The following is a 17,773-nucleotide window of genomic DNA, read 5'->3' as shown; positions in this document are numbered from 1 at the left end:
GCCGACCACCCGCCGCAGTTTTACTGCGGCAAGGGGGCTCGGTTGCGTGAACTGACGTACCTGTACATCGGTCGCGCATGGGGGTGCATGCACCCGCCATCCCCGTGATGTGCTTATTCGGTTCAGAACCGATCAGTCATCAGGTCCAGGCCAATGATTTTTGGCCTGAACCTGGTGATCGGTTCTAACCAATAGCAGAATGTCCTGTGCCTGTGTAATGCAATCACAGGCACAGGAAATTATGCAATCTCCTCTCCTGGAGCACTTTTCGATTCCAGCTTGAGAGGAGAGAAAATCTACCATGAGTACATAAGCACTACACTGACACCAGTACACATAGGCACATATTTAACCCCTTGATCACCCCCAGTTAACCCTTTCACTCCCTGTCACAGTGTCACTATTAAAAGGTATACAGATAATTTACTCATCACTGTGTTAGTGTCACTTGTGACGCCAGTTCGTATCAGCAGCAGTTAGTGGTAGTTAGCGGCAGTCCCAGATAGGTTTAAGGTTCCCATCATATATCCCCTAATAAAGATTTAACCCCCTGATAGCCCCCAGTTAACCCCTTCACTGCCCTGTCACAGTGTCACTATAATAGTGTACAGATCATTTTTCTGATCACTGTATTAGTATCACAGGTGACGTCAGTTAGCATTAACGTTAGCGTCAATCCAGGGCAGCGTCAGATTTCCCGCCACATATTTAGTAATACATTTTAACCCTTTGATTGCCAGTGACACACACACACACTAAACACCTCCATTACCGGTAAGAGTGTCTGAACGAATCAATATTTTTGATCAGATCAGAATAACACTAGTGACCCCAATACTATAGTATAGTGTTCCCAAAACGCAGCATTAGCAGGATCAGCCCTGACCCCTGCCAGCACCTGCCTTTAGCCCCTCCACCCAAGCCCCAAGAAGTGCAGTATCAGCAGATTACGGTCAGTTCCAATTAGGCTTGTGACGGTATCAGATTTTCATGCTGCGATTAATTGATTAAGGTTTTGCCACGGTATACGGTATTATCACGGTATTCTATTATTAAATTTAAATTATTAAATTTCCACCTCACTTCAATTTCATTGCTGAATTTAGGGGCTTTGGTTCACTTATGCACATTATTATATAGTCAGTCAGTACAGACTCTGTGAACCAGGCCTAAAATAGGTCATCAAGCAGTGTCTGGCCTAACTGGTGATAACTGGTCCTGGCGCTCGGCTCCGATCCGATGGCCTGGTCATTAAGAGGGCAAATCCTTGTGGTCAAGAAGTGGTTAAACCTGAAGGAGGTGTTGTTTATAAATTACTTTACTATTGCTTTAGGCCTGGTTCACATGTATGCGGGTTGGTGGTTCACATGTATGCGGGTTGGCGGTTCACATGTATGCGGGTTGGCGGCCCACATTTGCACAGGCATAGCAGCCCATTGATTTGAACGGGCTGCTATGCCCTCATTTTCCGCAGAAAAAAGGTGCATGCAGCATTTTTTTAAAATTCAGTGGCCTTGAAATCCATCCTGCTTTTGCACCATGCGACTAACCTGCAGTTCCTGCTCTGGCAAGCTTTCTGCATTTTTTGTATACGTGGGCACGGCATTTAAAAACAGTTTGCGTGTGCAGCAACGGCAGGTAAGTCGCATGGTGCAAAAGAAGGATGGATTTCATGGCCACTGCATTTTTTTAAATTCTGCATGCACCTTTTTTCAGCTGAAAACGCAGGCATAGCAGCTGAAGCCCATTCACATCAATGGGCTGCTATGCCTGTGCAAATGTGGGCCCCCAACCCGCATACATGTGAACCAGGCCTAAAGCAATAGTAAAGTCATTAATTGGTTAAACCTGCAGGAGGACCGGTGTTTTTATCTATTAATGACTTTACTATTGCTTTAGGCCATGCCAACCCGCATACATGTGAACCACCAACCCGCATACATGTGAACCAGGCCTAAAGCAATAGTAAAGTCATTAATAGATAAAAGCCCTGGTCCTCCTGCAGGTTTAACCACTTCTGGATCGCAAGGATTTGCCCCTTTAAAGACCAGGCCATCGGATCAGAGCGCCAGGACCAGTCATCACCAGGTAGGCCAGACACTGCTTGATGGCTATATAATAATGTAATGTGGGCTGCTATGCGTGTGTATGTATGTATGTATGTATGTATGTATGTATGTATGTATGTATGTGTATATATATATATATATATATATATATATATATATATATATATATATATATATATGAGCTGCACGATTCTGGCCAAAATGAGAATCACGATTTTTTAGCTTGGAATAAAGATCACGATTCTCTGTGTAACAAAAAAAAAAAATTGGGATAACTTTACTGTTACGTTTTTTTTTTTTTATTCATTAAAGTCTATTAATTGCGTTTGAAAGACTGCTGCGCAAATACAGTGTGACATAAAATATTACAACAATCGCCATTTTTTTCTGTAGGGTCTCTGCTAAAAAAATATATAAAATGTTTGGGGGTTCGAAGTACTTTTCTAGCAAAAAAAAAACTGATTTTAACTTGCAAACAAGTGTCAGAAAAAGGTCCAGTCTTTAAGAGGTTAAACTTCCTTTCTCCCTGGCAGAGGGAAGGAAAAGATACAAATGTAATCATTTTTGTTTATAGTTAGGAGACTTTAGCCTCCGTTTACATCTAGGCGTTTTGGGGCGTTTTTGGGGCGTTTTTCTGCTCTAGGATCAGCTCTCAAAACGCCCAACAAGACAAATCCTATTCATTTCAATGGCCCCTGTTCACATCTGAGCGTTTTGACGCTGTATACAAAACGCCCAACGCTCAAAAAAGTACATGAGCTTCTTTTTGGGCAGATTACAGGCGTTTTCCATTGATCTCTATTCAATCTAAAAACACCTGCACAAAAATCGCGGTAAAAAACGCGGTAAAATCGCGGTAAAAAACGCCGCAAAAATCGCGGTAAAATCGCGGTAAAAAACGCGCGAAAAACGCTACGCTCAGGTGTGAATGTAGCCTTAATGCTGATAGGTGTTAGCTGTGTGAGTGAATGAGTCATCCAGCTCACTGAAATGTATCAATTCACAAGTCAGACCCAGGAGCAGATAAACTCGGTATTTTAAAAATGCCACAATAACAATACCGTGGCTATGCAATACCGCGATATATCGAATTACCGAAAACCGGCATATGTCTAGTTCCAATACACAGCACACTAAAACTGCAGCGTTAGCAGAGTCAGCGGTTCAAACAGTCCTTGACAACCAGGTGTTTTTTTTACCTGTGAGTCTTACTAGGTACCTATAAATTTATTGGCCAAAATGTCCAAACAGAGGTACACTAGTGAAGAGGCCTACACGATGCTGAGCATGACAGATGAGAGCAATGGGGAAGCCTCACTGTCAGAATCAGGCTCAGTATTCAAACCTGTAGAGAGCAGCGGCACCCTGACCGATAACTCTGACGACGGAGTAGTGGTCCCTGCTAAGGTCAGGCGTTCCCGACCCCGCTCTTCTGTTGCTTAGGTGCAACAATAGCATGGTTCTCGTATGCAGCAGAGTGTCGGTACTAGTGCCACTCACTGGCAGGCACCAGCGGCCTAGTACGTCCTGGTCGTAGTCAAACCAGCCCTGCAGTAACACTTGGTGATGTGGCGAGTCCCATAAGTGCAGTTCAAGCTGGTGCGCTGGCCAGCACAAGTAGTGTCCTGCAGTCACCAAGAATTCAAAGACAGGCCTGTAGAGCCCATAGTGTCCTTCCAGATGCGCTTGCAAATCCCAATGGGGAGCCCACCACTTCTGTAGAGCCCGTATTTCCCCCATTCACTGGCCAACCGGGAATTGAGGTGTAAAAAGCCGATTTTACTCCCCTTGGTTTTTATGATCCGTTTTTCATGGGAGATCTGTACAGATCTATTGTGGACCAAAGCAATTTATATGCCAATCAATTTATCGCCGCAAATCCAAATTTGCTCCTTGCCAGAGAATTTGCATTGAAACGTATCACTGTTTCCGAATTTAAAACCTTTCTGGACCTATCCCTCCTCATGGGCATTACTTAAAAGAGTGAGTTGCGGTCATTTTAGTCCACTGACCCAATTTATCATATGCCCGTATTCTTTGCTGCCATGACCAGGACTAGATAAGAGCAAATCTTGCGGTTCATGCATTTCAATGACAATGAACTCTGTCGTCCTCGAGGAGACCCTGGATATGAACGACTCCACAAAATTTGGCCCCTCGTAAATCACTTCAACTAAAAGTTTGGAACCTTGTATATGCCCCAACAAGCGGTCTGCATTGAGTCCCTGAATACATTTTTTGGCCGCCTTGTTTTCAAACAGTTTCTCCCTAGCAAGCGTGCCAGATATGGGGTCAAGATGTATAAGCTCTGTAAAAGGGCAACAGACTATACATGTCATTTCTGGATTTGCGAGGGAAAAGATAGCAACGTGGAGCCCCCCGACTGCCAGACTGCATAGGGAGCAGTGGCAAGATTGCTTGGGACTGGGTGTCACCCTTATTCGGAAAGGGGTACCATGTATACGTAGACAACTATTACACAAGCGTGCCACCTTTTGGTCACCTTTTTGATTCTGGAAGTGGCGCATGTGGCACCGTGTACCTAATCGCTGGGGTTTCCCCCAACAGCTTGTAGATTCCTGACTTAGACAGAGGGAGAGAGCCTGCTTGAAGTGTAATTAATTGCTTGCAGTGAAGTGGAGGGACACACGGAATGTTTTTGTTCTGTCCTCTATTCACGCAGATACGACTGTCCAAATTACTACGGTGACTGGTGTTGTTGGGAAGCCCCTCTGTGTCCACTAATACAACCTTAACATGGGAGGGGTGGACTTCAATGACAAGATGATGGCGCCGTACATAATTGCCCGTAAGGCCAGATGCTGGCACAAGAAAGTGTCTGTATACCTATTTCAATTGGCTCTGCTGAATGCTTATTCTGTATCCAGAAGGTGCAGTGGCCCAAATTCATAATCCAGATGCAGTGAGTCGGCTGCATGAGAGGCATTTTCCGGATATCCTCCCTGGTGCCTCTACCCAAAGAGAACCCCAAAGAAGATGACTTGTCTGTAGAAAATTCGGATATAGGCATAACACCCGCTTTTTTTGTCCCTCCTGTCCTTGCCAGCCTGGTCTCTGCATCAGGGACTGGTTCTGTCGCTACCACACACTAGTGGAGTATTAGTATAGACCAGAGTACAGCACGGCAGTCTAGGGCACACTTTCACACAGGGTTTCGGAAGATGTTACATGGCTATCGCAATTTGAGAGACCCTAGCCTGGAATGTTAAGTTTTTTTTTGCGGATGATACTAAACTAAGCAGGCCAATATCTTCTTTGCAGGATGTGGAAACCTTACCAGCAGACCTGACTACAAGCATTTAATTTATTCTCTCTGGAGAAGAGACGCTTGAGAGGGGATTTGATATCAATGTACAAATACTGTACTGGGGATGACCCTAGCATAAGGAACAAACTTTTCAGAGAAAGGGAATACATTAGGACACGTGGCCACTCACTAAAACTAGAGGAAAAGCGGTTTAACCATAAAATACGTAAAGGGTTCTTTACTGTCAGAGCAGTAAGGATGTGGAATTTTCTTCCACAAGCATTGGAATCAGCAGGGAGCATCGACAGTTTCAAAAAACTATTAGATGGGCACCTTAAAGACCACAACATACAGGGGTATACAATGTACGGTTAACAGCAAAAACACACACACATCATAGCTTGAACTGAATGGACTGATGTCTTTTTTCAACCTCCCAAACTATGTAACAAAAGAAGTGTAAAAAAGTTAAAAAAAAATAAAAAAAGAATAAAAATGTAAAAAAAAATAAAAATGCCAAAAATAGTTGTTTTTAGAATTTTCTTTTCTTACAGTTTTACTGCACTTTATATTATACTTCTATACTGTAATGTTATATTGTTACTGTTTTTGTTTGTTAACCATAGTTTTTCTTGCAGATACCACCATTCTACTGTTTTACTGCACTGTACACTATTATAGTGTAATGTTTTACTGTTACTGTGTTTTATTGTTCACCATGGTTTGCTTTGCAGGTAAGCCCATCAGCTGCAACACTGATTTGTTTATCCTGACAGCAACAGCGTTTGCTCTCAGCATATGCGTAAATCAATGATTGCAGCACTGTAGGAGGTGATTTCACCACCGCAGTTAAAAAAAAAAAAAAAATTAAAAGAGCATAAATGGTGAAGCATAGGGGATGGGGTGGACGCAGAGGGCAGATCCCCTTTTGCTTCGCCATATATTTTTTAACACTTTTCTTGGAAGATTTCTTCATCCCAATCGATTGATGTGAATGGAGGAATCTGTTATGTTCTTTTTTTTTCATTCAGCCATTGGGCTGAATGAAAAAAAAAAAAGAACATTGCATGTATGCCCATGATTAGAAGTGGGTGGATGCTGGGAGGTCTAATGGTGGGCATACCACACACTTTCTGGCATAGATTTCTTCATCCACAGCGATCAACGTGAATGGAGGAATCTGTTAGGTTTTCTTTGTTCGTTCAGCCTACAGGCTGCATAAAAAAAAATAAAGAACCATACAATATATGCCCAACAAGGATCAGCAACATACTGGTACATCGCTGGGCTTTGAGTGTCATACCAGGATGATGCCTGCAGATTTAGGCATCATCGCGGTATTGTTTTATACAGCCAGTGGCTGGCTTTCATGTAAAAGCAATCATAGCAGCTAATTAGCCCCTAGACTGCTTTTAGAAGCAGTGGGAGGGGACTCCCCCCTGCCTCCCACCACCTTCCACGAATTTCTTGGGCTCTCCTGTCCCACTGGGTAACCTGAGACTGCAGCTGGTGATTCGGTCAGCTGACCATAGAGCTGATTGGAGATACGAGCATTTCATTACTTCTGTTTTGCCAGATATAAACAGCACCACTGGGAAATTGGGAAAGCATCTTATCAGACCAATCTTGGTGTGGTCAGATGCTTTAAAGGGCAGAGGACAGATCTAGAGTCTAATTCTAATAGACTCCTTTAAAAAAAAAAAAAAAAAAAAAAAAAAAAAAAAAGAGTACCTGTCACTACTTTTTGCTATCATAGGGGATATTTACATTCCCTGTGATAAAAAAAAAAAAAATGAAAGGAAAAGTGTAAAAAAAATAAAAAAAAAGGAAAATAAATAATAATAAAAAAAATGTAACCACCCCTGCACCTCCACCCCGTGTTTGAGCGCAAAGGCGAACGCAAGCATCAATCTGGTGTCATATGCAAACAGCAATTGCACCATGCATGTAAGGTATCGCCATGAACGTCAGATCAAGGACAGTAATTCCTACAGTAGAGCTCCTCTGCAAATCTAAAGGCGTAACATGTAAAGGCTTTTAAAAATGTACGTAGTTTGTCACTCCTGCACGGGCGTGCCCTTTAAAAAAGTATATAATGTTTGGGGGTTCAAAGTAATTTTCTAGTGAAAAAAAAAATATTTTTTCATGTAAACAAAAAGGGTTAGAAAAGGCTTGGTCTTCAAGTGGTTAGAAGAGTGGGTGATGTGTGGCAAAGGTTGAAGGGAAATTACAGTTTTTTTTTTTTTTTACACAAAGTTGTCACTAAATGATATATTGCTTACACATGCCATAGGTATATGTGGAATTACACCCTAAAATACATTCTGCTGCTTCTCCTGAGCACAGAGATACCACAAAAGTGTAAGACTTTTTGGGAGCTAGCTGTGTACAAGACCCCGAAAACCAATCACCACCTTCAGGTTTTCTAAGGGTGTAAATTGCTTATATTACTTCACTACCTATCACAGTTTTGGAGGCCATGAAATGCCAATATAGCCCCGCCCCCTCCCCAAATAAATATTCAATGGGCTCAACATGCCACTCAAGAAATTCCTTGGGGTGTCTACTTTCCAAAAAGGGGTAATTGAGGGGGGGGGGGGAGGGTTTTACTGCCCTGCCATTTTTGCACTTCAAAAAATGACATCGGCAGTCAGAAAGTAAAAGCTGCGTAAATTCCAGTATATATAGATCATAGTTTGTAGACGCAAGAACTTTTGCGCAAACCAATAAATATACGCTTAGTCAGATTTTTTTTTTATCAAAGACATGTAGCTAAATACATTTTGGCCTAAATGTTTGACAAAAATTGAGTTTTTTTTATAAGAAAAAGTAAAAAATGTAATTTCTCAAAATTTTCGTTTTTTTTTAGTTTATAAATCGCAAAAAATAAAAATTGCAGAGGTGATCAAATACCACCAAAAGAAAGCTCCATTTGTGGGAAAAAAGGACATAAAGTTTCGTTTGGGTACAGCATTGCATGGCTGTGCAATTACCAGTTAAAATGACGCAGTGTCAAATTGCAAAAAATGGCCTGGTTATTAAGGGGGGTAAAACCTTCTGGTCCTTAAGTGGTTAAAGTGCAGAAGTTTTTTTTTTTTTTTTTTTTTTATCTTAATGCATTCTTTGCATTAAGATAAAAAAAAAACCTTCTCTGTGCATAAGCCCCCCTCAGCCCCCCTTATACCTACCTGAGCCCCATCTTGATCCAGCGATGTGCAAAAGTGCCTCGGCCATCTGGGACTCTCCCTCCTGATTGGCTGGGACACAGCAGCGGTGCCATTGGCTCCCACTGCTGTCAAAGTCAGTTAGCCAATGAGGAGAGAGAGGGGGCGGGACCAAACCACGGCTCCATGTCTGAATGGACACAGGGAGTTGTGGCTCAGGTCGGGTGCCCCATAGCAAGCTCTCCCTGGACAGCCAGGGAGAGCAGACTGTGTAGGAGAGGTGTAAGGAATAAAGTATCACAAAAAAAAAAAGGAGAAATGTGTTTTAGGGAAAGACTGGGCTGGGGGCATTGCCCACTGGGCCAGTCCTAAAAATATATGTTGGTTTGTGGCACTGAGTCTAAATATGTCACCACTAATCAGTCCAAGCTGGAGCTGCAGTTAGTAACACCTGGAGATTGTGTTATTTAGCTACCCACTCTCCATTCAGATCTGCGATTAAAACATCTTGCAAAGGGAGGTCTTCCACCACCAACTTCCTTTTTGGCTCTGATATGTCATTTGACCAAATGCCAACAGGTGCAAAAGAAGCTGATCTGGTAAGATGTGGATCTGTACCTACCATAAAAATTGTATTTGTCCTCCAGGCCAAAGGTTTCCCAGAACCACATGATTGTCCTGACTTTGTCTTACCTTTGCATATGTGCATGTCTCTGACAAGGGCCAGTAGGGGCAATTTTGATCACAGAGCGGACACATCAAGGTTGTGTTTGCTTTGCAGATTTCCTGGCTAAGGAGAAAACAGAGTTTTAAGGACAACATAACAGCATTTGGATACATCGGAGTTCAGTAATAAATGACAATTAACACCGGACAGATGATGTAGGAAGCAAGCAGCTGCAGCCTTCAAATGTTTAGAATAAACATCTCTTAAAGACGTATAGAGGCTGTCACAGTGGACCTCCTAAAAAATTATAGTAACCTGGCTGTAACACTAAAGCTGACCATACACTGAGCAAATTTCATCCGGTTGCTGATGAACCAGCTAAAATTCGAGCAATCGGGGGCACTGTCAGCACTAGGGATGATCGAACTTTTTAAAAGTTCGGTTCGGCCAGAACATCCGAACTGGCCGAAAGTTCGGCCCGGATTTCAGAACCCCATTGAAATCATGGGACCCGAACTTCGGTAATCAAAAAACACAATTTTTAAGCCCTAAAACCCAATAAATGCCCCTAAAAAGTCCCTAGGGTTCTGGGTCATGCCCCATTAACTATTAATCACACAAAAAAAAGTTCTTAAAAATTGTCATTTTTGATAAAAAAGCCAATTATTGAAAAAAAAAAAAAAAAGATTTTTTTTATTTTGACTTTGGTGGATTTAGTATCTGGGGGGTCTAAAAAGTGTACATGTGAAGTTTCAGCTCTGTAGCATGTCCAGAACCATGAAAAAAAAAAAAAAAAAGATAAATTTTCAGTAGAACAGGGATGTGGGACCCTCCTTTTACACCTATATGATCTTTTTTTCTGGTTGTGGACATGCTACAGAGCTGAAACTTCACAGGTACACCTTTTAGACCCCCCAGACACAAAATCACACAAAAAAAGTTCTTAAAAATTGTCATTTTTGATAAAAAAAAAGCCAATTATTGAAAAATTAAAAAAAAAAAAAAAAGATTTTTTGATTTTTGGATTTCGTATCTGGGGGGGGTCTAAAAAGTGTACATGTGAAGTTTCAGCTCTGTAGCATGTCCAGAACCATAAAAAAAAAGATTGTTTGTATTAGAACACTTTCAGCTCAGGGGGTTAGCTTCTCTTCTCGGTTTTCACACCTTGCCGGTTTCAAAGCAGGCATTTTTTGGGGTTCTTTACAGTCGGGAAAAACATCTGAACTTGTGTATAGTGGTACTGTGCACAAGTTCTGATGTTTTGCCTGCCTCCAAAAACTCCCAAAAAATGCCAGCAAAAACACACCTGGGCATTTTTTTTTTTTTTTTGACGCTAGCGTTTTTTTTGGCATTTTTTGGGGTTCTTTTGAGGCAGGCAAAACATCTGAACTTGTGTATAGTGGTATATATACACACATAATTATATGTATATAGACACCTAGCCATATATAGGTGTGATAGTAGCATAAATCTATTACTGTAAATTATTTCATTAGCGCAAGCATATATTTCTGCTACTATCACACCTATATATGTCTAGGTGTGTATATAAATATATGTATGTGTGTATATACACCACTATACACAAGTTCTGATGTTTTGCCTGCCTCCAAAAACCCCCCAAAAATGCCAGCAAACACACCCCTGGGCATTTTCTTTTTTTTGACGCTAGCGTTTTTTTGGCATTTTTTGGGGATCTTTTGAGGCAGGCAAAACATCTGAACTTGTGTATAGTGGTATATATACACACATAATTATATGTATATAGACACCTAGCCATATATAGGTGTGATAGTAGCAGAAATATATTACTGTAAATGATTTCATTAGCGCAAGCATATATTTCTGCTACTATCACACCTATATATGTCTAGGGGTATATATACAGACATATATGTGTATATATAGCCCCTATACACATGTTCAGATGTCATGTCTGACATCAAACATGTCCTCAAAAAAGCACTGGCAGTGGCAGCCCCTGCAGCATGAAAAATGCTTGGCTGGTGAGAAGCCATATTCCTGTCCCGAAGCAACTCAGAGAAATGATCATTTCTCTATAGCGGTCACCCTGCTATGGAAGGGTTTTGTCACCCTTCCATAGCAGTCACTGTCAGTTAACCCTACACTACACTACGGTCCCTTTACACTTAACACAATCCCTACAGAAACTAAATTTTTGAAGCTAACTTAAGTGTAAAGGAGCACTCTAACTACACTAGATATCCCTTTCCTCACACTAAAAATAGCTAAATGACACTTTTTAACACATTAGAACAGAACAGCATTCCACTCTCTTCCATGTCCCGTACAAGAATGCTAGGAATTTGGCGGGGGCGATCTTATATACTGGGGGGCGTATTCACTAATGATTGGTCTAGGGACCCCCTAGTCACTCCAATCACATTCCTAGCATTCTCCTGCCCCCTCAATTGGCTTTTGCTAATGGTTCTGGTCCAATCACGGGCTTTTAAAGCCCATTTCCTGAAGCATTGCATTTTGGTCGGTTCTGGTTGCCGAATTCCGAACTTTTTGGGCAAAAAGTTCTAAATTCGGCCGAACCTCGAACACCCAATGTTCGGGCCGAACCGATGGTGGACCCGAACCGTTCGATCATCCCTAGTCAGCACCCCCCTGCCCAACATCCTTCGATCTGAAAAATGAAGAGCTTGGAGGTATTCTTTGGCTAAACTTCATTTGCCTACAATTAGATGCAGCCATTGTTTAGGCATTCTGACAGCTGCGGATGCAAATAGTCAGCAAAGAAAGATTCCACCAGGGGATAGTGGAATTGACAGGGAAAGCTTCCAGTGTATGGCCAGCTTAGTTCTATGCCTTTAATACCTTATGTAACTGACCTGGAACAAACATGTATATGTGGAAAAACCAAGGAGAAGGCTCTATCTACACACTTTTGCTGAGTTAGCGCATTCATTCTTGGGAATCAAGGTGGTCAGTATGACAGCCAGACATATAACATTTGCAGAATGAGAATTAGTTTTTTTTTTTTTTAAAGTGATATGCCAATTAAGCCACATGTTCACATAAATTTTAATTGGCAATATATCCTACACAGAGTTGAATTCTTTAAGTGTTTAAATTGAATTTACTGCACATTTTATTTATATACTTCAATACTGTATGTTCAGCACTAAAATTAAATGTATACTTGTTTTATTTCATTTTAAAATTAGTAAATGTGAAATATTGCAGACAAATATTTCATATTTACACCTGCAGCTACCTGGTAAAGATGTAAGTAGGGTCTATTCTCTTTGAAGTCTCTGCTTTGCAGGCTGCTGAGCTTCAAATAGGTCTGAATGAACTATAGCAATGGTCTCCAAACTGTGGGCCTTTGCTTGACTTTATCAAGTCCTTGAGGCACTATTCCTCCCACTGATACAAGACACTATTCTTCCAACTGACAACAATGGGGCACCATTTCTCCAAATGACACCAACAACAGGGCACTGTTCCTCTTGATATCAATGATGGAGCACTATTCCTCCACCTAATACTAAATTTGTAGTTTACTCCCACTGATGCTAGGAAAATTTCCATTCCTGCTGGTCACAGTCTGCCCCCCCCCCCCCCCTAAAACCTGAAGGACAAAAAAATAGCCCTTTGTTTAGAAAGTAAAGGCAACAATATACACTATAACTGACTATACATCATTATAGCTTCCCTATAATCCACAATCATTGTCACTAGTACAATCATAGGAAAAAGATAAGAAAATCTCAGCTCATGTATTGCAATTACGTATGCAATCTTTTTGACATATTCACTAAGCTCTGCAAAAGGAAAAAAAGGTAAAAGAAATTCTCTTGCTGGCTAGGTACTTAATCCCAAGGTTCTGGAAGAACCCTCAAGTTCCTAGCCAACAGGACTGGGTAAGGTTGGTAACCTCCATTATGGAGGCTGAGGAAAGGAAAGCTAAATGTAAAGATAACTATGACCAATTTAATTCTATTTGGTCAGTTTGGATTCATTATAGTTCAGGACAATCAGGGTCACCACACCTCTAGCACCCCCTTTTAACTTCCCTGGCTCTGTAGCGGTTCCTGCCGCTAGGCACCAATCTGTCATGGGCCGCTTTATGATCTGCTTTTGGGATTCTCCCTCCTATTCTATTATCATTTACAATCAATCTACACATGGACCCGAGCATCTGGGTTTAGTTTTCTTTTTCCTTCATATCCTGCATAGGACAAAGTTTTGCTCTGTTCGTATTGGTTTAGTTCTTTTGTCTTTTTTTTTTTCTTTTTAACCTATGCATATGCCTCTATCCCCACTTGGCTGACCGGGAGATTGCTGTGGTAGTGTAGGTAGTGGTGTGGTCCCTTTCGGGCTGGTCCTGTTGGCACATTTTCTGCCTGGATCCATCACCTGGTTCACCCTCTGGGACATAGTAGCACTTTGGTGCATATGACATATATTTGTCTCACTTGAAGGTCTCTAGTTGTGCATTTGTTATGCTGTGCTCTATGTTTGCACCGTGTTATATGGTTCATATTCCCTGTATAGTATCGAATGTACTCATTTCTTTTTTTGATGTGCATTTTCTCTTTTTGTTTTTATTATGTATGCAGAAATAAAGATTACCCCAAAAAAAACAGAAAGAAATTATCTTGCTTCTTGTTTCATTTTCTGCTCCTACTTGGATATCTCATGAACATCACAATTAGAAGCAGTCAGGAAGGCTAGTGACATTTTAAGGATTATTAGCCTGTGCAGTCATTTTTTGTGAATTTACTTTTGCACATGGTGTACCTAGGGCAAAAGGTGATGTCTTCTCTGGGTACATCAGCTGGTGGGTGTTCAAAGAGTGCACTCATCCTGCACATTACCATTATACACAAGTGCTTTCAAAGCTGTATAGCAAGGATTGTGTTGCCAGGGCCGGACTGGCCTACCGGGATACCGGGAAATTCCCCGGTGGGCCGCCGGCCCTGGGGCCGCTTTAACATTGTGGCCGCTTTAAGACGCGGCTGCTATTGGGACCGCGCCGCGGCCGCGCTGTGATGGCCGCTGCAGCCCTGGTGAAGTCTTTCCTACGTTAGCCGCTATTGCCCATGGCTCTGTAGATCACCTGTGTGGCAACGCCTCCTTGGCTCACTCTTAGCTAGGTGCTGCTCTGCTCAAAGGAGTTGTTTTACTACAACTAAGAGTGCAAAATCTGGTACAGCTCTGCATAGAAACCTTCCAGATTTTTTTTTTGTCAAAGCTTAATTTAACAAGCTGAATTTCAAATCTGATTGGCTACCATGCACAGCAGTAGCAGATTTTTGCACTTTCCAGTTTTAGTAAATGAACCCCTAAGGTTTTTAGGCAGAGATCTTTGCAGTTTACCACAGTGCGTTTAATGGAAGTATATTTACACATATACAGTTCATCCCTGCAATACATGCACATTTGCCCATGTTTGTAAAAGCAGATTAACTCTCCAACTTCTATCTAAAATGGAAACAATAGTTTGATCCTTTAAACCTGCTTGTTTGGAACAACTTCCACTTTTTCTGATAAGCCCCTATCAGCCCAATAGATTGCAAAAAGACATAAGTCCATCTAGTTCAATCAATAGAAAAAAAAAAAAAATAGAAAAACTTTATACACAGAACCACATACCTACAGCTGATTCAGAAGGAGGCAAAACCCCTATAAAAAGCATGGTCTAATCTTCAGCGCGGAAAAATAAAAAATAAAAAAATAAAATAATAAATACAGTGCATTGCAAAAGTATTCGGCCCCTTTGAACTTTTCAACCTTTTGCCACATTTCAGACTTCAAACATAAAGATATAAAACTGTAATTTTTTTTGTGAAGAATCAACAAGAAGTGGGACACAATCATGAAGTGGATTGAAATTTATTTGATATTTCAAACTTTGTTAACAAATAAAAAAACTGAAAAATTGGGCGTGCAAAATTATTCAGTTCCTTTTACTTTCAGTGCAGCAAACTCTCTCCAGAAGTTCAGTGAGGATCTCGGAATGATCCAATGTTGACCTAAATGACTAATGATGATAAATAGAATCCACCTGTGTGTAATCAAGTCTTCGTATCAATGCACCTGCACTGTGATAGTCTCAGAGGTCCGTTTAAAGCGCAGAGAGCATCATGAAGAACAAGGAACACACCAGGCAGGTCCGAGATACTGTTGTGGAGAAGTTTAAAGCCGGATTTGGATACAAAAAGATTTCCCAAGCTTTAAACATCCCAAGGAGCACTGTGCAAGCGATAATATTGAAATGGAAGGAGGATCAGACCACTGCAAATCTACGAAGACCTGGCCGTCCCTCTAAACTTTCAGCTCATACAAGCAGAAGACTGATCAGAGATGCAGCCAAGAGGCCCATGATCACTCTGGATGAACTGCAGAGATCTACAGCTGAGGTGGGAGACCCTGTCCATAGGACAACAATCAGTTGTATACTGTACAAATCTGGCCTTTATGGAAGAGTGGCAAGAAGAAAGACATTTCTTAAGGATATCCATAAAAAGTTTTGTTTAAAAGTTTGCCATAAGCCACCTGGGAGACACACCAAACATGTGGAAGAAGGTGTTTTGGTCAGATGAAACCAAAATCGAGCTTTTTGGCAACAATGCAATGCATGTTTGGCGTAAAAGCAACATAGCTCATCACTCTGAACACACCATCCCCACTGTCTAACATGGTGGTGGCAGCATCATGGTTTGGGCCTGCTTTCTTCAGCAGGGACAGGGAAGATGGTTAAAATTGATGGGAAGATGGATGGAGCCAAATACAGGACCATTCTGGAAGAAAACCTGATGGAGTCTGCAAAAGACCTGAGACTGGGACGGAGATTTGTCTTCCAACAAGACAATGATCCAAAACATAAAGCAAAATCTACAATGGAATGGTTCACAAATAAACATATCCAGGTGTTAGAATGGCCAAGTCAAAGTCCAGACCTGAATCCAATCGAGAATCTGCGGAAAGAACTGAAAACTGCTGTTCACAAACGCTCTCCATCCAACCTCACTGAGCTCGAGCTGTTTTGCAAGGAGGAATGGGCAAAAATTTCAGTTTCTCAATGTGCAAAACTGATAGAGACATACCCCAAGCGACTTACAGCTGTAATCGCAGCAAAAGATGGCGCTACAAAGTATTAACTTAAGGGGGCTGAATAATTTTGCACGCCCAATTTTTCAGTTTTTTATTTTTTAAAAAAGTTTGAAATATCCAATAAATTTCGTTCCACTTCAGGATTGTGTCCCACTTGTTGTTGATTCTTCACAAAAAATTACAGTTTTAGATCTTTATGTTTGAAGCCTGAAATGTGGCAAAAGGTCGAGAAGTTCAAGAGGGCCGAATACTTTCGCAATGTACTGTATATATAAAATTCTTCCTGATTCCGTAGAAGGCAACTGGATACTCCCTGGATCAAGATTCTCTGGTGTTATTACCTATATATGTTAATATCCAGATATATTTTGTACATTTCAGAATGCACACAGCTCTATTTTAAAAGAGTCTACTGAGCTGGCCAAAACTAGTTGAGTGAGTCTATTTCTCATTTTCACAGTTCTTACTGTAAAGAAGCCTTTTCTTTATGTGGAGGTTAAATCCCCTTTCCTATGGATGTAAAGAGTGCCCCTTGTCCTCTGTAATGACCTTAAAGTGAATGATGCTAAACCAAGTTCAATATATCGACCATCTAAGTATTTATAGATGGGGATATCATCTCCCTTAATCTCCTCTTCTCAAGAAAAAATAAAATTCAGTTCCTCTAATCTGTCCTCAAAGCGGAGCTCCTCCATGCCTCTTATCAGTTTGGTTGCCCTGCTCTCCACTGCCTCCAGTTCCCTGATATCCTTTTTGTGATCTGGTGCCCAAAACTGAACTGCATATTCCAGAGTGACATCCACTGGGAAAAGCATTATACAGTAATATTTAATACAGCCTCTGCTTCAAAGACCCACTGAAAATAAAGAGTTGGTTTAATATGATAGACAATATATATACCTTGTTGTAGGACACCAGTGCGTACCTGATTCGGCTGCTATTGAAATGCATAAATCCATAAAAAAATACCGCCATTCCAACAAGGGCTGCGGGAAAAAGCATGAGCGTGTACCATCCAAGCCATGCAAAGTAGAGGGCCACCTTCTCTCCAAAGTATTGTCTGTAGGAAGAAATATAAACCTAGCCAAATGAGACATAGAATTTATGGTCTGATCACTATGTTTAGAAGCTAGAACCCAAACAGATATAAAATGCCCTCAAATTTAATCCAGTTATGCATTTAAAAAATAGTGCCTTATTCTGTCTATATCACCTATTGTCAACAGGGATCCTTGAAACCCTAGAGTCCTTCCAGAGAATGTTGTAAGTCCTCAAAGCTTTGGCTGATGGAGCCTCTGTTTGATGGTGTTTGCAAAGTTTCGGGGCCAAGGCTACTTGGCAGAGTCAGCTGCATTACACCAAAGATCTTTTTAGCTGTCTGGAAGGGTGGCATTCTGACCACTACTATTGGTGGGCATTTCTCCCACTGACGCCAAATTAATTGATTTTAGCAGAGGTTCCCTGAGACCTGAAAATTATTTCAAGGGTTTCTTTGGGGTAAAAGGGTTGGGAAAAG

At 41.3% G+C, this 17,773-nt stretch overlaps 1 protein-coding gene across 1 annotated transcript in view; it reads right to left on the bottom strand.

Annotated features, from left to right (window-relative positions):
• Positions 1 to 17,773, bottom strand: part of ANO9 (anoctamin 9) — a 130,492-nt gene that overhangs the window by 47,138 nt on the left and 65,581 nt on the right. The window contains exons 8-9 of the mRNA XM_082269728.1: positions 17,183 to 17,317; positions 9,195 to 9,291 (exon numbers count right to left, since the gene is read on the bottom strand). Of these exons, the coding sequence (XP_082125854.1) occupies positions 9,195 to 9,291; positions 17,183 to 17,317 (232 nt within the window). The remainder of the gene's footprint in view (positions 1 to 9,194; positions 9,292 to 17,182; positions 17,318 to 17,773) is intronic.

The sequence above is a fragment of the Pelophylax lessonae genome (genome assembly GCF_965119305.1).
Source record: "Pelophylax lessonae genome assembly, chromosome: 10".
Lineage (NCBI taxonomy): Eukaryota > Metazoa > Chordata > Amphibia > Anura > Ranidae > Pelophylax > Pelophylax lessonae.
The sequence above is the reverse complement of the archived record's forward strand: the minus strand, read 5'-3'. Positions and strand labels throughout refer to the sequence as shown.